The sequence below is a fragment of the Cinclus cinclus genome, chromosome 13, assembly GCF_963662255.1.
Source record: "Cinclus cinclus chromosome 13, bCinCin1.1, whole genome shotgun sequence".
In the NCBI taxonomy this organism is placed as follows: domain Eukaryota; kingdom Metazoa; phylum Chordata; class Aves; order Passeriformes; family Cinclidae; genus Cinclus; species Cinclus cinclus.
Genome location: NC_085058.1, coordinates 19,520,423 through 19,548,416, shown reverse-complemented (window position 1 = coordinate 19,548,416; position 27,994 = coordinate 19,520,423). Strand labels below are relative to the sequence as shown.

Here is a 27,994-nt window from a genome sequence, read left to right as displayed (position 1 = left end):
GCGGAAGCGGCAGCAGCGGCCCGGCGGGGCGGCTCGGCAGCAGCGCCGCCGCGGAGCGCCGTGAGTACCGGGGGGAACCTCGGGCGCCGGGCAGGGGGCTCCTCTCCGGAGAGGACCCCTGGGGGACTTGGGACTCCTGAGGTGGGCGGGAGGAGGGGGCTTGACCCGGGGCGGCCTGGCCTTCCGCCCCCGGCCAGGCCTGGCCGCCGCCCCCGCCGTGGAGGGACCCCCGGGGTCTGTCCGCCTCCATCCCGGGGTCTGTCCCCAGCCTTGGGGGCTCGCTGGGATCTGCTCCTGGCCGGGGAGGGCCTACCGGGATCTGCCCCTGGCGGTGGAGGGACCCCCCGAGGTCCTCTCGCTGCTGTGGAGGATTCCCCGGGATCTGTCCCCGGCCGTGAAGGGACTCCCGCGATCTGCCCGCCGCCCCCCGAGACCGGCCCCCGGCCGTGGAGGTACCCGCGGGAGCATCACCCTGGGCTGACATTCCCGTGCCGGGTGGCCGTTCCCACTGCTGCTGGCTCGTACTCTTCGGTTTTTATCCCTTTTCCTGCGAGAAGAAGGTCCAGTTAGGAAACAGCAGCATCTGGGGGTAGGTGGGAAGTGGAGGTTTTTTTCTTTGTTGGAATTCTTCAGATGAAACGAGATTTGCAATTTAAGTTTGAAGGTTCATTGTGAACCGTTGTCTCGAGCACATCACTGCTCGGTGCATGCCTTGGACCCTCCTTCCAGCTGGACAGGGCTCTTTTGTTCTGGATTTTTGTGCTGTAAGTAATGTGAGTGGAAGAAGGACCTGTGTTTGTTTGGTGTGTGTTGCTAAAGGTGAAACTAAACTATTTGTGTTAAGATGGGTTTGTGTCAAGGTGCAGATCATATCTTTTTCACTCCTTTGGGGAGATGTCTCAGCTGCTCTGGAGGACCATGGGAGAGCCAGTCCATCAGAGAGCTCTGCCATCTGCCCAAACCTGTGCCTTCAACTCCAGTGATCCTTCAGTGCCTCTTTGCTCGAGGGAAATGCTTTATTTAGGCTGTATTAGTGTTTTGTAAGGCTCAGGCCAGCATGCTGTGCCCCAGCAGTGTACACAGCACTTGTGCAGTCTTTCCATGCTATATATAGACACCCTCTCCCTCCCTCTGAGGACTGACAATCCTACACCTTGAGCTCTCCAGGAATGAAGTATGTGGCAGGAGTTCATAGCTTGGATCCTTTTGGAGCTGCCCTCAGCTCTGGGATTTACAGTGGGAGGACTTGGTTTCCCCTTGCCAGACGTCTGGGCTGACAGTTTCAGCTCAGATACGCTTTGTAAAGCCCAGCTGACTGCAGGAAGAGATATCTGCTGAATTAACAGCCTGTTGAGCAGATAAGACTTGTGTTGCAGATAAATCCATTAGGGAAATGCTTTTTTCACTGTGTCCCCTTCTGGTATTTGTACTTGGGATGATATAAAGTGTTGATCACTGCTAGACCCTTCTGGGCTTAGTTTGAAAGGTGGTACAAACAAACCCAAGAACTTGTGGGAGAATAATGGGAATAAGGACATGAGCTGCCTAAGCCTGTTGTGTGGCCTGATGGTTCCAGATCAGCTGCCAGTGTTATGTCTTCTGAGCAGTTGTTTTTCCCAGCTCTTGCTCCTCTCCTTGCTCCCTGTTCTGATATCAGTGTAGGGAGGTGCTTTGTGGAGGTCTTGGAGGGAAGGAAGCAGATGGGAACTTAAAGGGGAAGAATTTCTCCATTTCATGACCTAAAGTGAGTGATCGGTATGTGTGGGCACGGGAAACGTAGCAATAAATCTGTGAAGTCTTTAGTCCCTTCTGAAAGGCTGAGTGGTGCCAGCCTGTTCCAGAACAGAAAAATATTTCCTAGTTCTCTTCCTTCTGCTGTCGGTTTTATTCCCCACGTGAAAGGATGGTTTTCTTAAAGCGTTTTTGCTGTGGGGTGTGTAGGGAGTGTGCAGTGGGGGTTTGCTGGAGCTGAAGCTCTGCTGTTCTGTTTTTTCCAGAAACATGCAACATGGCAGCAGCCATGGAAACTGAACAGCCGGGCCTGGAAATCTTTGAGACTGCGGGTCGTGAGGAGCAGGTCCCGAGAGAGGAGCAGCCAAAACTGGAACCTTTCTATGTAGAGAGGCATTCCTGGAGCCAGCTTCGGAAACTGCTCACAGATACACGGAAGTATCATGGATACATGATGGCAAAAGCCCCTCATGACTTCACATTTGTGAAGAAAAATGATCCTGAAGGACCTCATTCCGATAGGATCTACTACCTGGGTGAGCTTGCTGTGACAGTGTCACTGCAGGGCTGTTTGGGATTGACTGCTCCTGACAGCTGGGTTTTCTTGGCAGTTAAATCTAAAGGGATTCCAGGCCACACTGGCTGGTCAAAAGTCATGATTGTGATCGTAATATCTTATTAAAACTTGTAAGGTAATCTCTCATGGGAGTGGCATGATTGGAGGTGACCCATTAGGCCTGGAAAAGAACTGGGAGGTGTCTTTTGGGGCATGTTCCCAAGCTCGAAGTCTGTTCAGTCCCCTTTCTGTCACCTCAAGCAATGCTCTCCAAAAGCTATGCAGCTTTATATTCTTTCTCTTATTACAGCTGTTGGGGGGAATCTTGTTCTCTTTCAAAGTTTCCTTCTAAAGCAGAAATTTAAAGTGTAATTTTGAAATCCTTTGTGCCTCAGCTACCAATGGAGCAGGTTTTCTAGGAATCCTGTGGGGAATGAATAGCAGCACAGGTTAGAGGCAGCTTAGAGAGTAAATACTTTTCTCAACATTTTTGGTCTTAATAATAAAAAACTTTATGTAATTTATTGTTCTTGGATTCAGTGCCTCACTTGTGCATTGTTTCACTAATTAATGTTCACTTGATAGAAGTGATTTGACCATAAGTGATACTGGGAGCAACCCCCTGAGTGGCTTTTTGGAGCAGGCCTTGTGGTGGAGGAATGCTTTTGTCAGGAGCTGCAGTAGCTGAACATAAATCCATGAAAACCTGGATTAGGGAGAGAAGCAATGGCTGAAGCAGAGGCCTTGGAGCCAAAGCCATGGTCTAGCCCCACTGCTTGCCACTTAGGCTACCTGCTTAAGCTCAGGTTTGTGATTCACAGTCTTTGCATGTGCTGTGCAGTGACATTGCCAGAAAACTGCTGCTCTTTTACCTCTTTTTAGAATATGGGAGTCATAATCCTTGGATGATGCTGAGTTCAAGCACATCATGGGTGGGTTGAGGTTGATTCCCCTGGGATGAGCTCTGGTTTCCCAAGAGCTACTTCCTAAGCTATAGATCAGGCTTGGCCTTCCCTTGGAGCTCACCTGGCTCTCTCTAGTCTGATCCCCATGTGCCCAGGCAGGAGCCTTCTGAAATCTGAATAGCACTGAGAGAGAGGAGCAGGAAAGGGATGTTCAAACCTCCCTGAAGGTACCTTTGAAACACAGGCTACCTTTCCCACAGACAGGGGAATAGGCATAAAAGCCCTCCTTGATTTATAAAGCTTATGGAATTAAAGGGCAGTGAGAAGGCCCAGAGTGCTTTGAGCAGCATGGGGTAAGCCTGGGTGTTGTTGTTCTCTGCCTTCTCTGTGACTTGCACTTCTGGGAAGCAGGAAATTCCCAGGCTGCAGTGCAGAGACCATCAGTACTTCCATTGGTAGGAAGGGCCTGGGAAACTGTTCCTGGGCATCCTTTGGGAGTGTTTTGGATTATTAACAGAAGGCTAATATACTTTTTTTCACCTTACTTTCACAATAGCAATGTCTGGGGAGAACAGGGAGAACACGCTCTTCTACTCTGAAATTCCCAAAACCATAAACAAAGCTGCCGTCCTGCTGCTTTCCTGGAAGCCTCTTCTGGATCTTTTTCCGGTGGGTCCTGATTTCTTTCTTGCTTCAAGCACGTGGGCTTTGGGATTTTCATGGTGAAAATTTGAGGTTTATTGTCTGAAAAATGTAAAAATTTTCCTTGTACATGGCAACCCTGCAGCCATCCCAAAATGAAGCACAGCTTTCTCCTCAGTGTTTGGAGTTCCATCCTCTCTGTGTGCTGGATGATTCCTTTGCTGGCAGAGATGGCAAGTGCTGATTTGCATCAAATTCTGTGTGTGATATCCTGGGGATTGCTGGAGGAGCCTGGAGTCTCCAATCACTTCCCTGCTGTCTTGCAGGGGAAGTGATGATTCCCATGAGGATCAGTCAGTGGCTCCGTGACTCATGCTGGAGCAGAGGATCCCTTTCCCACTCACTGGGATGTGGATTCCCTTTTCCCTGCTGCATATAGCAAGCCTGCACTATCCCATCCCATGCACCATGGCAGGATGGAGGAGGTGGGACAAACCCCACATGGAATGAGGTGGATTTTTCCCCGTGTTTTTTTCCTGGGGCTGTCAGCTAGACTTAAACTCCGGTTGTGCTCTCCTCCCACCATGCAGTCACTGCATGTCTGTGAAAGTGAGCAAAGCCTCTCCTGCTCATTCTAGAAATAACAGAGCCTCAGTCTGAACTTTCTTATACCAGGGAGTATTGGTGATAATGCTGGCCTAGCTATGGGAGGAGTGGCTATCAGTTTACAGTTGTGTGGGATCTGATCATGACCTGCACCTACGAGTGCTGATGGCAGAGACAAAGCAGGAGTGGGGCTTCCAGCCAGCAGCAGGATTCTGGAGGAGGAGGATGTCTGCTCAGCCATCTGCTCCTGGAAGCAGGGTAAAGCATGCAGAGCAGAGGTGTTGATTTGGCTTCTCTGCCTGTTTTCAGGCCATCCTGGACTATGGGATGTACTCCCGGGAAGAGGAGTTGCTGCGGGAGAGGAAGCGGATCGGCACCGTTGGGATTGCCTGCTATGATTACCACAGAGAGAGCGGCACCTTCCTGTTCCAGGCAGGGAGTGGCATTTATCATGTGAAAGATGGAGGTCCCCATGGATTCACCGTGAGTTTACTCATCTTCTGTCTCTCTGCTGGACTTTGCTCTGGCTAGGATCTCCTTTGGCTTGGACTGAGAGCAAAGAGCAGATCATCAGCAGTTATTGCACTGGCACGGGAGGTCACCTGGATAACCCTGGAAACGAGGTTATGCACGGGGCTGTGTTTCCATGATAGTAAAAATTCAGTTGCAGGGCTATAAGAAGTGGTAAAATTGTGGTAGCAAGGCAGGATACCAGATTTGTTTGATTTTTCATGACCAGCAGTGTCCATAAAAAGCAGCAAAAGGCTCTGTGCTCTTCCATGGAGTCAGACATCACATCAGAGACATTTTTTTGTCTCCGGGCTGCAGTTTCCACATCACTGTTCATGGTCAGTGCTGGATGTATTACACCATTTTTACACCATTTGACTGTACAACTTGCAGAACAAGTAGCCCTCACTCTGCTGGTGCTAAAACTGGCCTTCAGAGCTGAAATAATATTACATAGTTAAATATTAAATAATGTATAAGTAATATATAATTGTATAATTATATATTAAATGATAATATTATTATAATAAATGTCTAACCCTGTTGTCGGGGATAATTTACTGTATCTTGAGATGTTTTTGGAGGACAAGGTTGCGTGTTCTGCCAGCCCCTTTTTGGGTGCTCTCTTTAAGAGTGTGCCCAGGCTTCTCTACACAAGCTGCCCTTTGATTTGGGGCTGACCCTCAGCTCTGGGGAAAGAGACCTGTTGGGACCATGGTAGAGGCACAACTTTTCCTATAAAATATCTGCATAGAATCTTTCTGTGTGTAAAGTGGGTAGATTCCTCTCTAAACATGTATTTGAAGTCAGTGCCCACACTACTGTGGTCTTTGGAAATCCAGGTTACTTGGTAGACGTGTTCCTGTGTTATCATACCTTACTGTGTTTCTTTTTTTGTTTTTTAATTCCTAATAGCAACAGCCTTTAAGACCCATTCTGGTAGAGACCAGTTGTCCAAATATCCGGATGGATCCCAAGCTTTGTCCAGCTGATCCAAATTGGATTGCATTTATCCATTGCAATGACATCTGGATATCTAATATAGAATCCAGGGAAGAAAGGAGGCTGACGTTTGTGCACAATGGTAATGCATCCTGAATTCAATTCCTCTACCTCCTCTGCACTTGTTCTTGCTAGACTGCACTGAGCAGTGGCGCTAAAGGTTCTTCTGAAATGGGGGTAATGGCCACTGTTTATTCCACCTTGTTTGACACATTTATAGACTTCCTGTAGTGCAGATACTGTGGGATGATTCTTCTCCCTGCACTGTGCAATCTGGCAGAATGAGTTGTTTGTTGGATACATATGGAGGGGCTCTTCTCCTGAAACACAGCACATTGCTTTTCATTGGAACAGCCTTTTTTGAGTGGAGGAGCTGTGGGTGGAATAGAGCTGGAGGAAAGTTTCTGCCAGTGAAATAAGGCTGCAGAGACTTTTGGAAACAATTGAGGCAGTTTCTGAATAGCACTGGGGCTTCTGCTGGCCCCTCATACTCCATAACTTAGCTTCTCACTTCTTACCCTCTTCAGCTCTGTTTCAGGCATTTGCCCTGGAAGAGAGAAAATGGGAAATTGTGGATGGAACACTTTAAAAATAAATTTCATTTAATATTTAAACTATAGAATTTAAATTTTAGTCAATTGAAATTTCTGACACTTCATAATAATGCTTTAGACTATTTAAATGCTTAATATTAAAATATTATGTAAGTATAGTAAAAATAAACTGTAGCAGTGACTCCTTCTCAGATGATAATTATTTATGGAGCGCTGCTAAGTTACCTCCAGGGTAACAGGAAAAATATTGAAGCCCTATGGATATGTCATCATGTTGAGATGTTATGTAAGTCTGTTACTTTTGGTTCATACAGTGAGTGAAATATTGATGCCTTCATTTTTCTGAATGTTCATGTTTTTGGTTCAGATGTTCAGAAGGGTTTGGGGTTTTGATTTTCTTAAAAGTTGTAGTTCCAATTCATTGAGCTCTGGTAGAGAGAACATTTTTTTTTTTTTCTTTCACTAATTGAGAGACTGATTAGGTAGAAGTAAGAAAAGAGAATGGCATTCCTTTCCTAAAAGAAGCTGCCATTCCAGAGAGGATTAAATCCTCCCTAAATATATGAACAGAGAAGGCTGGAAGCAGAAAACAAATCTGCTGAGAAGTCAGATTTGTTATCGTGTAATTGTTCCCTAGGGGTGAACTTGGGCTGTGTTTGGGATAATGCAGATCTGGTTTGGTTCTGCAGCACATCATGAACTAATTCTTTGGTGTCTTTTTTCAGAACTGGCCAATGTTGAGGAGGATCCAAAATCTGCTGGCGTGGCTACTTTTGTGCTGCAGGAGGAGTTTGACAGATACACTGGCTACTGGTGGTGCCCAAAGGCACAGCCCAGTAAGTGTGGGATCCATCGTGTCTGACAGGCCCTGTCCAGCGCAGAGCTCTCTCTCTTCCTCCTCCTTATTTTTGTGCAAATTGGGAATGGCCTCCTTTGGAGCTCTCTGCAGCAGGGGGCAGGTTACAGGGGCCTTGTGAGCACTGGGGGGAGAGCCTTCCCTTCTCACAACAGTGGTGGGAGTTTGTAGGAGTCTCAGCATTTTGCTTAATGAAACATGAATCACAGGCTTTATTGGGTTTTTCTTCATCCTTCCAATCAGCTCAGGCTCCTGAGAGAATACTGATGTCTGCAATAACTGATAATTCTGCTCTGTAATTCTGTAATGTTAATTCATTTACAGCACTGGATGGTGGTAAAGTTCTTCAAATTCTTTATGAAGAAAACGATGAGTCAGAGGTGGAAATCATCCATGTCACATCACCCATGCTGGAGACAAGAAGAACAGATTCCTTCCGCTACCCCAAAACAGGTGAGACCCTGAATCTTAGATCCCTGTTTCTGGAAAACACCAATTTTATTCCATGTGCCTGGCAGCAGTGACTCTCCAAGACTAGAGCAGAGGAGTGTTGAGTAGTCTTTGAATTGGTGTCCAAGTGATTCAAATGTGTTTGGGGAAGCTGCTCCGGAGGTTGGGTGAGTCACTGGTGACTGTGCTGGTACTGCAGCCATGTGGTTATTGGGGGCTCTGGGTGTCAGGAATTGTCAGGAACTCTCTCTCATTGTCACTGTTTGAGCCACTCTCTGGGATTCTGGAAGACCTGAGTTGTTGAGGAGTTGATTCTCGTTATAGCCCTGTGTTTCTGAGGGTACAGCTCCAGAATTACAACCTTTTGGTTTTGAGAGAGTTTCTGTTTAGCTGCTGGCACTGCCCTGGCAGTTCAAGTTCTGGAGGACTCTGATCTCCAGGATTGCTCTTGGACTTTGAACAGCAAACCTGTCCTGCTGCACCCTCCCAAGAAAACTTCCTGTGGTCACATTTGCACACAGTGAATGATCTGGAGGCTTCAGCAGTGAAGGGCTGAGGGCAGGCTTGAAGTGGAGTGCCACTGGAAGCAGAGAAGTGGGATTTAAGCAGACCTGCTGAGGGCTGATTCACTGTTGGGTGTGGGGCAAGTCTGAACAGTTCAGCCATTCTGATATGTCCCTGGTGTCACAGCAGGACACATTGGTCAGGTGACAGTAGTTTGCTCTCTTTCCTCACTACTGAAATTTTCATGTTTTAGAGAAATATTTTCCGTTTGGCTGACCTTCTCAAGCTGCAGAATTCATTCAGATCTTGTAGATTCCCCAGTTCACTGGAAAAGCTTTCTGCTTTTCCTGATTTACTACTTGTGTCAAGGATAGAGAAAGGCTCAGTATGAGGCTGGAAAGCAAAAGGTGACGCTGTGTTTTTGATTCTTGTGAACACTCAGATTTCTGAGAGTATTTTGCCATGGCTCTATTCAGTGCAAAGAAAACAAGCTAACAGAAGCCCAAATCTCATAAACAATATGTACCTTTATTATCATGATGGCACTAGTGATGGCAGTAGGTTTTTAGGTGTTTAATTTTCTATGTTCCACTTTCTATGTTCCACCTTGGAATAACAGCCAAACAGTGAAACAAAGCTTGCTTTGCTATCCCATTCACTTCCACCCTGTAAATGCATCCACTGATAGTGGGAGAGAAATCTGACTGGGACAGTAGTGTGGCTCTTGATCTGTTTGCAGGATTACATCCTCTAAATCTCCTCACATTTGCAGTTTCTTTTTTCCCTGCCTGGTTTGGTTCCGTGCTGTCTCTCACACAAGCAGGGAGGCTATTTGATCAAAGAGCATTCTGCTGTTTGCCTTTTCCAGTCCTGTATGAATAACACCACAATAATGCACAGCAAACAATTGATACCTTACTATTAACATCTGTTTTTATAGGTACAGCAAATCCAAAGGTCACTTTCAAGATCTCTGAAGTGACAATCAATGCAGAAGGCAGAGTAAGTCTATGTTCTTTTTGTTTGCCAAAGACATTTAGATGCTGTGATTCATTTTTTTTTTTGTAAAATTAATTTTCCAGTTCTGTACAAAGAAACTTTCCTGGTTGTGATGGCTTCCTGGCTTCTCTGGAGGCAGTGCCCTTGGCTCATTCCTGTGCAGATACTCAGTGTGCAGCAGTATTTCTCAAGGCTGTGCTTTTCTTTGCTACCACTGGTGTGTGAACTCAGCTGCAGAGCAGAGTATTGTAGGTGTGGATGGTTAGACCTTCTTATGTTACTGATCTCTTGATTGGCTGCAGATATTGGGAAAATTGGATTGCAAATACAGTATATCACCTACAAAAGCACGAACATATGGAAAGAGATGAACTTTGATTTTGCCCTGGGTTTTTTTTTAAACAGATGCAGAAATTTCCACAGCCCAGTCCAAGATCTTTGGACAGATGGGAAATTAATCTTATCAAACAGATACATTAACAGCTGCAAATTATTGGAATTCTCCCAACTCATGAGCTCCTTCAGCAATCAGCAGTCACCTGCTGGGATAGTGATGCTGGTGTCAGCCAGCAAAGGCAGGGAAAGCCCTCAGGACCCTTTGGGTACCACTGGGACCTGTTCCCAGTCCCAGCAGGGACAGACTGCAGCACTGTATTTCGTGGATTAGAATCACATTGGTGTCATGCAGGATGTTCAGCACCTATCCATGAAAATCCTACAAAAGAGCTCAGTGCAAATCACCTCCTCTTTACAGGGGGGAAGTGAGAATTCAAATGAATTGTGCGAGATGAATGATAAGTTTGTGAGCAGCATCCAGATTTCTCTGGTCCCAGCCTTGGCTGTGCTGGCAGTGTGCAGCTCTCCTGCTGTGCTGGGGTCTGGCTACAGACGGGGTTCAGTCGCCTGTGTTGCAAAGGCTGAACAATCTAAATTGTATAAGCTGCACAGAAAAAGTCTTCTGTGTCCAGACTCTCATCATGCATGAAAAACTGGTTGTGGGGGTTCATCTCAGTGTCACTGAATTGCTGCTTTGTCAACAGATTGCAGATGTTGTGGATAAAGAGCTAGTTCAGCCCTTCGAGATCCTCTTTGAAGGAGTAGAGTACATTGCTAGAGCTGGGTGGACGCCAGAAGGAAAATAGTGCGTATGTTAATCCTGTCTCTGCTCAGAGGGTTTGGGGTTGTATAGTCAGAAGCAGATTGTAGTGGTCTCTGTCTTCTTCCAGCTTAAGCCTGCTTTCACTTTTACATTGCTACCAACTTGTTTGTGCAAAGGGGACCATTCTTCCAATAGTCAAACCAGAGCCCTCCTTGTGTCTTTCTCTGCTCCCTGGCCCTACTGCTTTGGGTTTGGGCACTCGCAGCCTTTGATGTGTGTGTCCTCTCAGCATCCCTGTGAGAGAGAGTGCAGTGCTATTATCCCCATTTTACAGATGGGGAACTGAAGCCCAGAGAGGTTAAGTGCCTTGCCATGGTCACGCAGGAAGTCTGTGGCTGAGGAGAGAAATGAGCCCAGGTCCCCCAGGCCCTAGGCTAGCGCCCTAACCACTGGACCATCCTTGCTGACCAGACTTACTGATCAGAAAACCTGCTGTAAGTGCTACTTACATTTGCATGTCATTTTAACCCTGTAGATGATGTAGTACAGTGTTTCTAACTCACCAGAAGCTTCTCTGAAAGGGTATTTCACTGAAAGGGTTGTCCAACCCTGGCACAGGCTGCCCAGGGCAGTGGTGGAATCACCATCCCTGGAGGGACTTTAAAGCTGTGTAGATGTGGCACTTGGGGACATGGTTAGTGGTGGGCTTGGCAGTGCTGGAGAAATGGTTGGACTCAATGATCTTAAGGGTCTTTTCCAACCCAGATGACTCCATGGTTTTCCAGAAGTGTACTCCTCCAGGTTTGAATCTAAAGATGGCTTTCACCTTTTTGATTTCTTTCCTATCCAAATGTGGAAGAAATACAGGGACACATTTGCTGTATTATCCTGCTTTTTACAGAATTAATGTTGGAGCTACATATAAAGGTATCAGAATATGGCAGGGGCTGCTGCTGGTCCCTATAGGTGCCAGTGTTATTCTCTGCCAGGTGTAGATGTAACAATAACATTTTCACTAGCATCCTGAAATTTCAGTTGAGCATTTTTCTGCTTCATTATTCCCTCTGATTTTTTCTCTTCTCTTTCTCCCTTGAAGCACAATTCAAATTGGGGAGAACAGAATGAGTTAAACTTTTGAACTTGCAGTGCTTATGCAATATTAAAATGAAGCACAATAGGTTCTTGTGTTATGGAAGAGATTTGTTTATGTGGGTGAAATTTTGCACGTGACTTAATCTGCAATTGAATATTCCTGACTCCCTCAAAACGCCTAGTGCTACTGAGTGTCTGCTGAGATTTTCAGACTTGTGTCATACTTATGGTTGCATGTTATTTTCTCTAATATCTGTGTCCTCAACAGCATCTGGTCCATCTTGCTGGATCGCTCCCAAACTCGGCTTCAGATAGTCCTGATCCCTCCTGCATTATTCATCCCCACAGAAGATGATGCAATGGAAAGGCAGAAACTTATTGATGCTGTACCAGATTCTGTTACACCTTTCATTATTTATGAAGAAACAACAGACATCTGGATAAATGTAAGAATTTGAATTTCAGCCTTCTATAACAGTTTGTAGCGCTCGAGCAACGTTTATGTTACTGTGCTTCCAAAGGGAGTGATCCCATCATACAAGTTCTGTGCATATTCAGTGCTTCCTGCTGTAAGAAACATGATGTAGAGAACAGATTTGGGGTGTGAAAACAGACCTGCTTTGCTTGAGTCAATGCAGTACTCAGAGCCAGGAGCAGAGCCCAGGGCTCTGGTGTTCCCAGGCAGCCCTCTGCCCACAGTGTCACTGGCGCACTCCTGCTTCTTGGTGCCAATTGTTAGCACCAGCAGTGTCACCAGATAAAATATTCTCCAGGCAACAAAGATGTATCAAGGTGACACTGGCTGAAAAGTCCTAAGAATCAGCTAACAGGCACTGAACCCCTCCTGAACTACATCTGGTCTGGTGAAACAGATTAAGGGTGTGACGTTCTGGGAGGTGAACTGCAGGGCCTGTGCTGAGAGCACTCATGGGTGTGCCTGGTCACTGCTGTAAACTGTGCCTCTCCTCACACTGCTGCACATAAAGATGCCTGTCTCTGCAGTGACATCCCGTTGGAGGTGTGCCTGGGAGCATCAATCATTTGGCATGTAGTTGGATCTTTCAGCAGAGAGTATTTGCACAAAGCCTTCCAGTGAATGGCCCCTATACAGCAAGTGCTCTCTGTGACACCACATTCTCTCCTTAGTGTTTGGTTTCAGGATGTTGCAGTGAGTTTTCCTTTCTCCATTATTTTTACTGTCTGAAGTGGTTCTTGACTGGCAGTTCATATTGTGAAGATAAATGCTCCCCAGTCCTCCAAAGATTGTCCCTTGAAGCAAGAGCTGGCATGTTAATGAGTGGGAAGATGATGTCAGCTCATCCTTCTTTGAATAATCCGTCACTTGCAGGCAGCACAGGACAGAGGTCTGCAGAGCTGGGCCCACCTCTGTGTCTAAGCTAGAAGGGCATATGCAGAAAAACTTCATTAGTTTGGTCACCAGGATATAGAGTTAGTCTGGCAGAAAGCTGGAGCTGCAGGGAGGTAGCACTTGCTGCAGCTCCCCCTGGCTCCAAGTATAACTGATTCCCCGGTAAGGAACAGTTCTGCACCCGGTTAGCCTGGACTGTGTGGTCTGTGTTGAGCAGCCAGAAGAACATGTTTTGTGTGACTGCAGTGCCAGAGTCCTGCTGGTAACAATAATCCACTGCTCTGTCTCCTCAGATCCATGATATCTTCCATGTCTTCCCTCAAACCCACGAAGATGAGATAGAGTTCATTTTTGCCTCTGAGTGCAAAACAGGCTTCCGGCACCTGTACAAGGTCACCTCGGTCCTGAAGGAGAGCAAGTACAAACGGTCCTGTGGAGGCCTCCCTGCTCCCAGTAAGGGCAGCTCTTCTTGTGCTTTAACTGGGCATTTGTTGCTGACCAGTGAGGAAATAAATGTCCTTCCAGATGGCAGGAATTATTGTCTTATTGGAAACTTGTGCTGTTGTCCAGGAAAGCACTTCAGTGTACAGTCATTCCTCTGGAAATTGTACAGGGGTTATTCTGTTTTCATCATGCCTTAATTTTAACCCTGATCCTTCCTTATGGAGTAGAGGAAAAAGTTTCCAAAAACCAGATGGGAAACAAGCTCCTTGTGATACTGTGAGATATAGTTGCCTTTTCCTCTTCACTGCTGGAACTTGGTCTTGCTCAGATGCAGAAAATCACTGTGTGCAAAGCTCCCAGAGTGGTTTTTCCATAGCATGTGTTCTTAAATTCACTGTTTCATGCTGTGATACTTAATTTACGTAGTGTGTGTTGAAGGCACCTACTGAACTCTGTATGCACAAAAAATACTCGTAATTTTGCTAGAGGTTTTCCTAGTTTCATGCAACTGTTGTGGGTCTTTTCCCCACATAGTATTATATCTTGGGCTGATTAGATTTCTCTGAATGCTTTTGACTTCTTCTTGCTAAATCACCCTCATTCTAAGGGAGAAATGAAATCGTCTTATAAGAGCAAAGTTCTTGCAAAATGCTCTGGTTTTGGCACCTCATATTTCCTTTGCCTGCCTGTTGTTCAGTATAAAACCTTTATTTCTATGCAAGTGGCAAAATATTTTTAGGATTAAAAATCTCTGTACACTGGCTATTTGCAGGTGACTTCAAGTGCCTCATCAAAGAGGAGATAGCAATTACCAGTGGGGAATGGGAAGTGCTTGGCAGACATGGATCCAACGTAAGTTTTGCTCTTGCTTCCTGGATATCCTGCCACACACACTGCAGGGAGATGTCCTTTGGAGGGATCAGCATAAATCTATTAATCCAGTATGGTTTTAGCCAAAATACACAGTGTTTCTCTTCTGTGTAACTTGTGAGCTTGCACAAGGAGGGAGGGAATGGTCCCCAAACTGCTGCTCTTCTAGCTTGAGCTGGATAAATTATTTGATCATTTGAATCAAACTGACAGAGTTGTAGACAGTGAGAAGAGTTGTTTGGTTTATCCCTTGCAGATTGCTGGGCTCCAACTCAGCATTGTGGAATTGGGACAGGAGGGATGCGGGGGAGACTTTCAGGTGGTAGAACTGGATACTGAGTGATGTCCTGTTTATTTTGTTCCTGACAGATCTATGTGGATGAAGCCAAAAAACTGGTGTACTTTCAAGGCACAAAAGATTCTCCTCTGGAGCATCACTTGTACGTTGTTAACTACGACAGCCCCGGGGAGGTGAAGCGTCTGACAGAGCGTGGTTACTCACACGCCTGCTGTGTCAGCCAGGTACCTGTGCTTGCCAGGGCTTATCCTGTCACTCAGCAGACAGGGCAATATTGAGATACAACAAAAGCAGATTTTAGGCTGTGTTGTGCCCTCCTGTACGTTGTACAGTCAGTGTGTAAAACCACCCTGGAAACCAGATTTGACCTCCTGGTTCCATTGCTGTCCAGCTCACTTCAGGCAAAAGGAGCCTGGACAAATTGAAACTCTTTGAGCCTGACTCAATGCCTGCAGTGGAGTAGAAAGCAATCACCAGAGGAGATGAGCCTGGGCAGCATTGGGTGGAGTTCCAGGAATCCAGCTGGGAATTCATGGTCCAGAAGAAGGTGTCATTATGCCACTTTTGGATTTGCAGGTGTATCTTTGGGTTTGGAGTATGAAGGACTATAGTATTTCATAAGCAAAAGTGCTCAGATTTCAGGATCTTTAATTTGGTCCATAAACATCTTCTGAAGGATCTAAATGTAAAAGAAATGATCACTTGCTTGTGGCTTTGCACCAAGGAGTTCAAGGCATGTTCTTTTTCTCCCCAGGACTGTGACATGTTCATCAGCAAGTACAGTAATCAGAAGAACCCCCACTGTGTGTCACTGTACCGGCTGACAGGATCAGAAGATGATGCAGCTCATAGGACTAAGGAATTCTGGGCTACCATTTTGGATTCAGCAGGTAATGGCATGGGTGAGGAACAAGAAAAGGAGAAGCAGGATCACAGGATAGAAGATAACCCAGCGTATGCTTGCTTGAGATTTGATGTTGTGGCTTGTCTCGGAAACTCAGGCTGGTGTGAAGAGTTCTGTGAAGTACAGAAGGGACATTTTCAGCTCAGCAACAAATGGATATAAACAGACCATGAAGGAATTTAGAGTGGAAATTACCAATTTTCTCCTGCCAGTTTTAGCTCAGGGAGGGATTTAAGTGCACTCACTTGCTCTGTGTGATGTGCCTGCCAAAGAGTGTGTTCCTGGGAAGGGAGGTGCACTTCTTAAATAATGTGTGCTGCTGCCTACTCGTGTCTTCATGGGAGAGCTCTTGGGCTGTAATCTTCCAGTGGATTTCTGCTGTGTTTCATTTCTCCTTACCTGAGGCATACTCCATGTCCTGTGCTTTCCACGTGATAATGCAGCAAGTTCTAAGTGGGATTAGGAGGGGATGGGACATCTGTGATATTTGTGTCAGGGGAGAGGAGTTACTGTCATTCACAGGAGAGCAGGGATGGGAATGTGGTAGGGCTCAGAAAGCTCACCTAGGGCTGGGGCATTCCCAGTCTCTGCCTGGATCCAGCCACACCCACTGGAAAGTGTGAGAGAGCTCCACTGGGAGATTGCAGTGAGACTGGTGACAGGACAGTGCTGCAGCAGAGCTGTGTTACTCATCCATTCCTGTTAAAACCAGGCTCTCTGTTCCCTCCCATGGCAGGTCCTCTTCCTGATTACATTCCCCCTGAAGTGTTTTCCTTCGAGAGTTCCACGGGGTTCACACTGTATGGAATGATGTACAAACCCCACAACCTGCAGCCTGGGAAGAAGTACCCCACAGTGCTCTTCATCTATGGAGGCCCTCAGGTGAGTTGGTGAGCAGTGGGATGGGCTGTCAGGGATCACTCCACTGCTCTCCTGCAGGAACACTTCCTGCTCTGTGCTGAGTCCAGCAGATGGCATTTTGCCTGTTGGGTGAGTATGTGCTTGACCAAAAGTGCTGTAAGGATTTGTTGTTCCCAGGTTGTGGATCCAAGCATTGCCACTTGTCTGAGGACAGGTATAGAGGAGCAGAGCTAGAACTGGGAGAAAAGGGAATCAGGTAGTCCTTTTTCCCAGTTCTGTCTCCTCCTCCTCCTCTCCAGTTGCCTCATTGGACCTCAGTTCAGCTCTTCATGCCTGTGATACAAAATGGCCTGTTTTACTGGGAAAAGAGTTTATTGCAGGGAGAGGGAATCCTGCAGCAGGGAGTAGGGATCTTGAAATTTTTGCATTATAAGATTGTGTAAAGCATTTAAAGGAAGGTAAATATAAATAAAATCTGAAACTGGATTAAGAGGTGACCTCTGGATTCTGTGCTACTCTTATGTTCCAGGTACAGCTGGTGAACAACCGGTTTAAAGGAATCAAGTACTTCCGACTGAACACTTTGGCCTCTCTAGGCTATGTTGTTGTTGTCATTGACAACAGGGGCTCCTGCCACCGAGGGCTGAAGTTTGAAGGAGCCTTTAAATACAAAATGGTAAGTGAGCTCTGAGTCTGGCTCTGTTCTCAGCCAGAGATGGGTTTGAGTGCCAGTGTTACCAGCACTGAGGTACTGGTTTGGCACAGGTGCCCAGCGCTGTCTGTGTGACACTCCCAAGGTTTGGGGACAGGAACTTTGTATAGGTGAGGTGAGGGAGGAAGGATGCTTGATGTGGGAAAGATAAAATGTCATGGTTTGAGGTTGTGAACCAGCTGCAGCCTGACACAGGGTGGTTCATAACGAGGCTGTAACTCCTCACAGATACAATTTGCAGCTCACATGAAGCAGGACAGTTGCATTCTGAGCACAGATCACTCCTGAGTACCAGAGCTCTGAAGGTGGTTGCCTTGGACAATGCTGAGAATGTAACTTTTGCCTGTAACTAACACAGCTTTGTCTGTGCCCTGCCAGGGACAGATAGAAATCGATGACCAGGTGGAAGGGCTGCAGTATTTGGCGTCGCAGTACGACTTCATCGACTTGGAGCGTGTGGGCATTCACGGCTGGTCCTACGGAGGCTACCTCTCCCTAATGGCTTTAACACAGAGGTCAGATATCTTCAGGGTATGTTCATGCATTGAGTACTTACTCTGGTGATGCAGACAGAATTTTTCCTTCAACAGTGTGACTTCCACGGGTGGTCACAGCACAAAGACCTTGGGGCTTGCTCTAGACAAGTTAGGACACAGTGCAATGGCTGTTTTCTTCAAGACTCTTCTGTTTGGTGACTTCAGAGAGAAGTTGCTTTTCTAGCAACTGTTGGACTGTTGAACTTGTAATGACTTAGCTATCTGTACAACTACCTATCTCAGGCCACCTGTGCTGAAGGTACCTTAGGTAGTGTCAACTGCTGCCCACTTTGTGCCAGCTGAGCTCTTTGTGTTGTGAACCAGGTAAGGGAAACCATCCTGATGAAAAACAACACCTCCTTCTCACCCTCCCTCTTTTTGGCCCTGAGAGAGTAGTTCCTTTGCAGACTGATCTATTCTCAGATCAAATTGCCCATGCTGCTGCATAGCAGTGTGTTCTGAAGCAGCCAGGAGGACAGCCTGGGGATGGGGAGAGGTACTGGAAAGAAATTCTTGTGCCTGCCTGATTTTAGACCACTATAATAAACAGCCAGACTGCCTTTGGATAGAGGTGTGAGAAGAGCTGGTTATTGCCCTTGAGATGTGTATAATTATTTGTCTCAATCTTTAACAATTGTATTTTTACCTTTACAAACAGCTGCCTTGCAAAGGGGTTTTAGGTGTTTTTGTGATGTTTTTTGTTTTTTTTCTGTGTCTTTTTTATTTCCACAAGCCTGTCTGCAAGCTGGTGGTAGCTATGCAGGGTAGTTTTCAGAGTCCTAGAGAGCTGTTTCTGTTAGACATGCAAATGGACCCAAACCCACAAAACCTCACAGAATGCACTTCTCTCAGTATCCCTTGCAGGGCATATGTTTAGAGTTGCTTCCAATTTACCTGTAGGCCCTTGCTGGTTTCCAGCACGTGTGGATCATAGCTGAGCTGTGCTGTTTGTGAGCTGGGGCAGAGACAGCGAGGATTGCTTTGCTCCTTCCACAGTTACAGTGGGATGAAGCCATGGGAGGGAAGGACATGGCCAAGTCAGGGGCAGTGTTGCCATTCCCGGGTCAGGGGCAATGTTGTCATGCCCACGTCAGGGCACTGTAGCCATTCCCAGGTCAGAGCAGTGTTGTCATTCCTAGGTCAGGGCAGTGTTGTCATTCCTAGGTCAGGGCAGTGTTGCCATTGCCAGGTCAGGGCAGTGTTGCCATTGCCAGGTCAGGGCAGTGTTGTCATTCCTAGGTCAGGGCAGTGTTGCCATTGCCAGGTCAGGGCAGTGTTGTCATTCCCAGGTCAGGGCAGTGTTGCTATTGCCAGGTCAGGGGCAGTGCTGCCATTCCCAAGTCAGGGGCAGTGCTGTCATTCCCAAGTCGGGGGTCAGTGCTGTCATTCCCCTCTCCATGGCATGGCAGGTGGCTGTAGCTGGAGCCCCCGTCACGCTGTGGATTTTCTACGACACGGGATACACGGAGCGCTACATGGGCCACCCAGAGCACAACGAGCAGGGCTATTACCTGGGATCTGTGGCCATGCAGGCTGAGAAGTTTCCTTCTGAGTAAGTTTGCTTCTGGCTCTTTTCTTCTTTTTCCTACCAGGAAAGTTCAAGCCCCATAAACACATTTTTATCTCCCCATTCTTGGTGTTTCTCTAATCACAAATGCTGACATTAAATAATATTAAAAAAATAAAACAAACCAATACTCAACACTAATAAACTTAATATTCAAATGAACATTTACACAATTATAGACCATTCCATGTAAGCCCTTTTATACTATATTTTGTGTCTAAAGAAATGACAAACATATCTTCAATTTGATTAGCACTTTAAAGCCACATTAAGCTAAACAAAAAGTAGTTGATTGGGATGTTTTTGTATGTTCTGAGGCTGTCTCAGCACAGCAGAGCAAGATGGGGCCATGGGCTTTCTTGCCAAAGAGCTGACAATCATCAAGGTTTAAGGCCTCATATTGTCCAAGCAGGAAAGCATTGTTGAGAAATGCATAAAATGCTCAGATAAAAGGTCTGTCTGACTGTAATATGCATGTGCAGGAAGAACTTTCAGAGGAGGAAGGAACATGTTTGAGAAATGTATCTATCCAGAGCAGTTTGCAACTGTGAAATTACTTCTTTCAATGCAAATACTCTTTTCTGGGGAGTGTTTTTGTATGGATGTGTGTGGACTGTGAAATGAGTGGGATGCTGTCTGGAACTGTTTGTCTCTTGCTTTTCCCAGACCAAACCGTTTGCTGCTGCTTCATGGATTCTTGGATGAGAACGTTCACTTTGCACACACCAGTATTTTGCTCAGCTTTTTGGTGAGAGCTGGGAAACCCTATGACCTACAGGTAAGGCCAGAACCAAGAGTGTAAAGGTAACCTGTGTATCTTGGAGGAGTCCAGAATTGGAACTTGTACCATGGCTGTGCTGGACACCTGGGAATTGTAGGATAAAATTGTAGCATTTAAGACAAGAATTTTTTAAAATGTTACTATTTTTTGAATTAACAAAAGCAAAAATTGGGCAAATAAGCAGTTAAGGCTGTTCCTGAGGTGATCTGCAGCTGAAAGGCAGAGCAGCTGTGTTCATGCAGCATGGAAGAGGGTTCTGCATTTAATTAAACTCTGCTGGCTCAGTGCAGGTGGAGCCCAGGGATCCCACACCACACTGCAGAAGTGGGAATGTGTTCTGGCCAGGAGCTGCCTCTGCTCAGCCAGGTTGATCCCCTCCAGCACAGCTGGATCCCAGTGAGTTCTCCTGGGTTCAGGCAGTGGAGGATGAGGTGTGTCAGTTCAGGTGCAGAGTTAATGCAGGGACATTCCATGGACATTTGGAATGTGGCTCTGAGACTGATTTAAATATTGGCACCTTCAACTCCTGTGGATATTCATGACTTTGTTTTACATTTCAGATCTACCCTCAGGAGAGACACAGCATCAGGGTCCCTGAGTCGGGGGAGCACTATGAACTGCACCTGCTGTATTACCTGCAGGAGAACCTGGGCTCTCACATTGCTGCCATGAAGGCCATGTGACTGACCTCAGAACTCTGCTCCACGGCTGCTCTCCGGACAGGGAGGTGTAGAAAACTAGAGAAAATAGGATGGAATGTTGCTTTCTGGTGCCTGCCACACGTGCACACACGTACACACCCTCACAGACACTTTTTTAAAAGTAAATTTGGTGCCATACGGGAAATTAAAGTACGGTGATCTAATAACTTCAGTTATTAAACTTCAAGTTAAAGCTGTAAATAAAATCCAATGTCTGTGGTATAATACAGTACCATGGGTGTTCTCTTGGGGAACGAGCTGAAACTGAAAATAACTTACTTCTACAGCACCAGATCTTCACTTTTTAAAAGCATTATGGCATAATTGATGTATTTTTACAGTGTGTTCCTTGATATCTTATTACATTATACTGGATGATTTACTCACTACACAGCAAGAGTTTACCTGAATGGTTACAACTTTTATTAATTTTAAATGCTATCATATAGCTTTTATGCTTTGTGAAAGGGATGTGTCTCACTCCTTAGAAGGTGGTCACAAGTTGGACACATCCCCTGTCTAGATGTTGTTTTTTAAGAAGAAAGACTTTTAAGCTGCCTCTTACTATATTTAAAGTTTGGATTCAGATCAGTTGATGCCAGGTTCTTTGATTCCTTCTCCCATAGGATAAATCTTTCTCTCTTCTTCCAGCAGCTTGAGAACCTATCCTGATTGTACTTGATTTCAGTGGATAAGTCAATTGATATTTTACTGTGATATGGGATAACAGTCTTGTATTCTGAGGTGCAAACTAACGTAAGGTAAAGAGCAGAAACTGTAAACTTTCAAACAAGCTTCAAAGTGCATCCCGTTGAGATTTTTTCCTGATGTTCACTCTGGAGCTGGGTTTGCAATACTCCTTCCTCACCCTCACATCAGCATGATATAGGCATATGCATCGTGTTACAGTTTAGAAATTCAGTACTCTAATTCCAAGGTCTGCAGAGGATGTATGGGGAGACCTTACATGTGAGGCAATATGAACTGTTTTGTTGAATTTCCTTGTGTATGAGGGGCTATTTCCCAGGCTCATGCCCTTTCCAGTCCCCTGTTCCTGGGTCCTTTCTAGCACTGCTGTGCATGATGATGATGCTGTCTTTGAGAACCCCTTTCTGTACAGCTTCAGGTAATCCTCAAGGAATTGCAGTCCCAGTTGTGTTTTTCCTACTGAGGTTTTAACTAAGCAGTAGGCTTGGCTGAAAATCACAAGTGTGTGAAGGCACTTTTAACTGGCAACAGGTAATTTAGGATAGAAATCCATAGAAAGTTATTTTCCTTAATCCAGAAAGTTCTCCCTTTGAGACTTGCCTCTGATAAATGTTAATGGTTTTCTTAGAAACCCAAGAATTTCCTTTTCTTTCTGTTTTGGTGCTAGAGAGAAGCAGAGCATGATTTTATTTTAATCTGCTGAAAATCTGGAATCACTCTCAGTGTTTACGCTCTTAGAACTCCACATGTTGTAACCTTGTACTTTCCTTGATTTTGTACTGTTCAGCTTGATCCCAGAACCCTGGGATTTAAGAGTCTAGCTGTATGGGATCAGACTGCATCGTTTTTCAGTTAAACTCCTGGTCATGTGCACCAAAGCAGGGGAGCTGGGGCAGTTCCACGGTTTACAAGCTGTGTGTGAGAACAGGATCTGGTTTTTGGGATACACAAAGGACCCAAAGCCAACAGGCGTGCAGGGGGTGGTTCCTCGGGCTGTTTGCTGGTTTTCAGGTTGCAGTGGTTAGGAGTGGATCAGTTAAAACACCGTTAGCAGGCCAATAACGGGTTGATTTTGGGAAGGGCGTGGCAGGGAAGGAGCCCAGCTCCAGGAATGTCTTCTCTCAGCGGTTAATTGTGGCTGAAGCAAAGGCAGCATTGCTGGGGAGTGTCTTAGTGTCAGCCCCGAGAGAGGAGCACACGTGCAACACGACAGTGGGTAGAAACAAAAATAAGCTGTTCCTCTGGAATTCCATTGTGCTCCCAACGTGTTTATGCTGTATTATATATACATATATCTATATCTGTTCATATATACATATATGTATAAAATTATCCGTGGATAGTATTCACCTTTTCCAAGGTTGTTTATATTTTGTTCAATATTAAATTAACTTGCTTTTTTGGGGGTGTTTTTGTTTTTTTTCTAGAGGTGATTACCCTTGAATGTAAATGTATATGATTTTTAAGATGAAATTGATCCTTTTGTGTAAAAAACAGAACAAAAATGGCCTTCATCAAACAGTGCTTTTTTGGAGGACTGAAGAACTAAGCATTATGTGAGTAAACCAGGCTGAGTTTGGATTTGAGGCAGGATGTGATTATAAGTGCTGACACAGAATTTTTAATAATGCATCCTTCCACTGTTTTAAATATATACTTCAAAAAAGCTATTAAAGTACAATATACTGTAACTGCTCTGTTTTGCAACATAAATTATGGATTCTTTCTTTCCTACCATTTTCTTTTCTTTTTACTGTAGTTAAGCACTTTAAGACCCCGTGCTCTCTTATCCTGTGGAAGTGCTGGAAGGACTTATCACCAGAGTTTAGTAGTTCTTGCAAAAGAGATGCTTTAGATGAAGCCTGACTTCAACTAAATTCCCAGTGAAGAAAGGCCATATTGTGATCGAGACTGCAGAGGTAGGAAGGTGTTAGTGCTGAGGAACTTTGCATCCTTATTTTTGGGGGAGTGGTACTCCTGCACCACGTAAGGTGAAGTCCTGGTCTGGCCAAGGACCAGGACAAGGCTGTACCTCACAGTCCTGGAGATGGAATGTCTCTCAAGGAGGTTTCCAGCCCTGTTCGATATTTGGGATTGTACTTCGTCACTTCCTGCATGTTAAAACACCTCTTGGTTAACGTGGGTTTTAAGCAGGACTAGTGAGATCCTGGGTCAGCACATGCAAGGGAGTTTGGTGTGTCCCTGTAGAGGCCCCTCTGCCTTCCAGGTGAGTCTGCTCAGCAGGAGCGCTGCTCTGAGCAGGAGCGGGACTGAGCCTTCCTTGCATGGTGGATATTTAGTTGCACAGGTGTCTTTGAGATGAATGTTTTCATATGTTTAAGAACATATGTGAAATATGGGGATCTGAGTGCTGAGATACCGTTGTTGTGTGTTGGTGCAGGCAGTTTCCTGTCTTTTGAGGTGGTTGGGTTTGGTTGTTTGTTCCTGGTGAAAGCTCGTTCTTTCACCCCATTTTAGTGCAGCTTCCAGTGATGCCTTGTGAGTGTGGGATGTGCAAAGCTGTTGGTTTCAGCCCCACCTCCCTTTGTTCTCAATGATCTCTTTTTATTCAGAATACAGTAGAATTAGTATCTACCTAGAACTGCTTAATTTTTACAAACTCGATGGAAAAATAAGCTCAAAGCACCAAGGAATGCTTTGAAAATAGCTAACTTCATTATATTAGAATGGAAAATGTGTTCCCTACTTACTAGTGGCATTTGGAAATAGGTTATGGAAAAACTTTCTGAGTGGGATAATGTAGTAATGCTTTAACCCTGGAGCACCTGCACCTGAACCTGGGTAGGAAATTATGGAGAATTCTCATACTCCCAAGTTCCAGCCCATATTCCCTGCCAGGAGAAGTGGGTTGTGCTCCTGCTGTGTGTGTCCATGTGTCTGGCTGTCCTGCTGCTGCTGTGACACCCAACCCCTGCCCAGGCAATAACAGAGCCTGAGTAAGTGAAACATGGGTCAGGTGAGGCCCCTGCCTTGGGCTGCCTGTTTTCCTGAGTGCCAGAACCCTGCAGAGACTTTCCACATGCCCCTTTGGAACAGGCAGAGAGCTCTTCCTGTGGTTTTTACTTGGCTGTTCTGCACAGTAGAAGTTCAGGTGTTTAATTTGAGAACATGAAGTGCCTGCTGTTTGCGTTAACAAAATTGCATGTCTCACTCCAGTGGGTTTATTGGGCTCCCTCCCTCCCCCCCTCCCATGCTCCATGGCTTTTAATCATGTAAAGTGGAGATATTAGTTTTGCTGCGTTTTATTACAAAACCTTTGTTGCAATAAAGATGCTGCTAAATAAATTGAATTAAATGTTGGGGTTTTTTCCAGCCTATTTTCAGCTGTCTCTCTCCTCGATTTAGGAGAGCTCGTGTGTAATTAAATCTGTGCCCTCGTTGCGCTGTGGAAAGCAGCAGTGATGTGTGTTTGATGCACGTCGGGTGTTCCACAAAAGCATCTGCCACGTTTCCTGTCCCTTGTGGATTGGGAGATGGATACCATTAGGAAGAAGAGGCATGTCCTTTGCACAGCCATGTTCCCTCTCCTGAGTGTTTCCATGTGAACGCTGTTCACAGCCCTCGGCAGCCACCAGCCGGAGCTGTCGCACCAGGGACTGCAGGACAGCCTCGCCGAGGTGGGACAAGTGCCACGGGGCAGGAGGTGGCCCTGTGCCCCGGCAGAGAAGCCGTCGTGAATGGAATGGGCAGTGCAAGAGAAGAGATGTCCCTTCATGCAGTCACCTTCTGCTCAGCCTCCTGTTTGTCTCTCTGAGCAGAATGGACTTTGCAGGCACCCCAGTTCCATGTAGTGCTGTCACAGAAGGTCTGGGGAGTGGCTTAAGGCAGATAAAATGAATGTTTTTACTAATTCCTGAGTTTTCACCCACAGAGAAGCACCCCCGGTTCAGGAGGAGGGGAAGCACTGGTGTGTACATACAAGGTTCTATATGCACCATTCCTATACAAGGTTCCCAGTTTGCCATCTTTAGTGTGCATCCATGGAGACTTCTGAGACCTGAGGGAAAGGAGTGAAAATTTAGCAAAGTCCTTTTTCAGGCTAAAGTCATGGTATATTTTTAGTGTTTGGGGGTCACAGTGCTGGTCTAGGACAGGATAACAGGAAAATCTTTCCTAGAAGAACTTACGGCCTGAGCACAGTTGACCCTCCCGTCATCTTACAGGATTAATAACAAAACTGCAAATGGTAGCTAGAATTAAAGGGCTGTGTTTTCCTCCCCAGCATCAAGTCTTTTCTCAGGAGAATAATTTGCCAGACTGCTCCTGCCAAACAGACCTATGGAGAACCAGTGCTGGTTCAGTCAAGCTCCTCGGCACAGGCACACAACACCACTGGGCTGGTCCTGTAAGTCTGCACGTTTCCCAGGGAATTCCCAAAATCAGGATTTCCTCTTGTAAAAGCAAAGAGCAACAGACTGCTCCAAGGTGAAAACCAGCAGCAAAGAAATGATGACCCAAAAGCAGCAAGGTAGGGACCTGTGGGAGGAAGGGACTGCATCCCCTCCCCTAGCTCTTGGAGCCATGCTGTTTGCTTCCTGCTGGAAAAAAAGCCCTTTTGCTTTTCCAGCAAAGATAGTTTGAACAATTTGCCTTCACCATTGCCCTCCCTCTTTTCCTTTCTATTCTACTTGCAATTTCGTTAGAAATAGATGAGTAAATACCGTGTACATTTGTGTGGGAGCTGCGGTGGCTTGTGGTTTTATGATTTTCCCCCCAGCTGTGATTCATTGCTTTTTATATTTTTTAATCTATTCCCCCGCACCCCCTCCTGCTCTCCCTGTCTCCTTGCAGCCCAGCAGCTGTCGTTATCAGTGAAATGACTTGACATTATTTTGCTGTACTTTGTTTCTATTCATTGATTTGTTGAATGAAAACTATTTATCTGGCACTGACACGCGAGATTGGAGCCTTTCAAGAAGAGGCAACTCTGCAGTATAATTTTGCTCCAAAATGAGAAGAGCAAGAGCTCTGTTAAACCAGCCCAGCTGAAATCCCTGGCCCTATGACGGAGCAGAAGCAGAGGCTGCACAGCCTAAAGAGGTGGTATATAGGAAAAGCATCTTTCCTTATCCTGTATGCCCTGCTGTGCTCTTGCCAGAGGGATTTCTCTAGAGCTGGGGATGCAGGGAAGTGCAGGAGGGGAGGCAGGTGCTGGGCAGTGTCTGACTGGGGCTCCCAACATCAGGAGGATGTGGAGCGAGTCCAGAGGAGCCAGAGAACTGGTTGCCCCATCCTTGGAAGAGTTCAAGGCCAGGTTGGGTGGGCTTGGAGCAAGCTGGGATAGTGGAAGGCATCCTTGCCCATGGCAGGGGCTGGAATGAGATTATGTTCATCTCTACAGTTGCTTCCAAATGAAGCAGTCTCTGATGCTGTGATTCCATGATTTTGTCTGGGTGTAGATGAGTTGTTCCCCTCTGTGTGATGAGTGCCACAGTGCTGGAGCAAAATCCAGCACTTGTTCCTTTGCCTCCCGTCTTCTCCGTCTGCTGTGAGTTCATCCCCATTTCAATATCGGGCATCCAGGGAAAACCACATTCTGGATCCCTCCTGTGATCCAATAAGCCTGGAGAGAGGGTTGCACATCTCCAAAAACAGGTGCCAGTGGCTGCTGTGATTTTAGTTTGGGAAAAACCTGGGCACCATCACGTCAAATGCTAGAAGTTGGTTCCCTGCCAGCGCTGCTCAGAAAAATCTCACTTCCTTGGCTCCATCAATACCATCCCACAGCTTGAAGGGCAGGTTTTGCCTAGGGAATATGCTCTTGTTTGAGGGATTCGGGATCCCTTTTTCCCACAGAGCCCTGGCTCCTTTCTTCCCGGCACAATCAGCCCTCTTGCCGCTTTTCTTTCCTTTTCTTCCACCACTTTCCCACATTCTGTTCACACCTTCATGAATATTCAGAGGCCATTGGCCATATGAAGCTATTGAGAGCTCTTGTTAACACTCCTCCTAATGACATGCACCTTCAATAGAAAACAAAAACACAGATAAGAGCTTGTTAGCGCAGACCCTTGTTCCCCACCTAACAAGGTTTCCATTGACTCGGACACTTGTGGTGACACATTGCTTGCTCTCACTGTTGCCTCTTTTGATTTGCGACTGGCTTTTACCGAGAGGTTTTTTTCCTTCTATTTTTTTCCCTTCCTTTTTTTCCATTTTTAGATTTTTTTTTTTTAAGCTAATTAAGAAAAAGGTCAGGCTCCCCGAACAATGAGGAGCGGCGTGCGCGCAGCCCCGAGCGGCGGGCGAGGGCCGGGCTGCGGAGCCGCCCGCCTGGGAAAGTTGTGCCGCGAGTGGCGCAGGAAGAGCCGAGCTCGGGTCAAGAGGTGATTAAAGCTCGGCGAGAGGCTCTGAAAAGGGGCTGAGACCACCCGCCGCGGTTCCCAAGGGCTCCCCGGGTCCCAGCCTGGCTGGACATCCGCGGTGACCAAAACACCATCCCCAAAGCCAAGCAATGGGGTGGCTCTTCCAAAACGCGACCAGGCTTCTCTGAGGTGCTCCCAGCGATGCTGCTCACAGTTGATGGCCGATGTACACTGAGAGCAGAGCCCCACAGCCACATCCCCAGTGGCAATGTCTGCCGCGGGGCTTTTCCCTGGAACTGGAATCCCATCCGGCTTTGGCGACACTTTTTTTTTTTTTTTTTTCCTCCTTTTCCTCCTCCAGTTGTGCTTCGCCTCCCTCCCGCCGTCACGGAGATCTGCCAAGCTTTCATT

General features: G+C 46.2%; 1 protein-coding gene across 1 annotated transcript; it reads left to right on the top strand.

Moving 5' to 3' along the window:
- The first annotated feature begins 28 nt into the window (after positions 1–28).
- On the top strand, positions 29–22,658 carry DPP8 (dipeptidyl peptidase 8). Its single transcript, XM_062501185.1, has 20 exons — positions 29–60; positions 1,998–2,267; positions 3,749–3,861; positions 4,750–4,923; positions 5,866–6,034; positions 7,232–7,342; positions 7,687–7,815; positions 9,257–9,318; positions 10,356–10,456; positions 11,775–11,952; positions 13,169–13,328; positions 14,092–14,171; positions 14,559–14,711; positions 15,242–15,377; positions 16,128–16,273; positions 16,782–16,928; positions 17,343–17,495; positions 18,910–19,052; positions 19,734–19,845; positions 20,409–22,658. Exons 2-20 carry the CDS (start codon positions 2,009–2,011, stop codon positions 20,529–20,531), a joined length of 2,649 nt encoding a protein of 882 aa, XP_062357169.1. The 5' UTR covers positions 29–60; positions 1,998–2,008; the 3' UTR covers positions 20,532–22,658.
- The last annotated feature ends 5,336 nt before the right edge of the window (positions 22,659–27,994 follow it).

Coding starts and splice junctions, on each gene's coding strand:
- DPP8 (XM_062501185.1), top strand. CDS start 2,009: ATGGCAGCAGCCATGGAAACTGAACAGCCGGGCCTGGAAATCTTTGAG. Junction 6,035..7,231: donor GCTGACGTTTGTGCACAATG/GTAATGCATCCT, acceptor GTCTTTTTTCAG/AACTGGCCAATGTTGAGGAG. Junction 15,378..16,127: donor TACCATTTTGGATTCAGCAG/GTAATGGCATGG, acceptor CTCCCATGGCAG/GTCCTCTTCCTGATTACATT.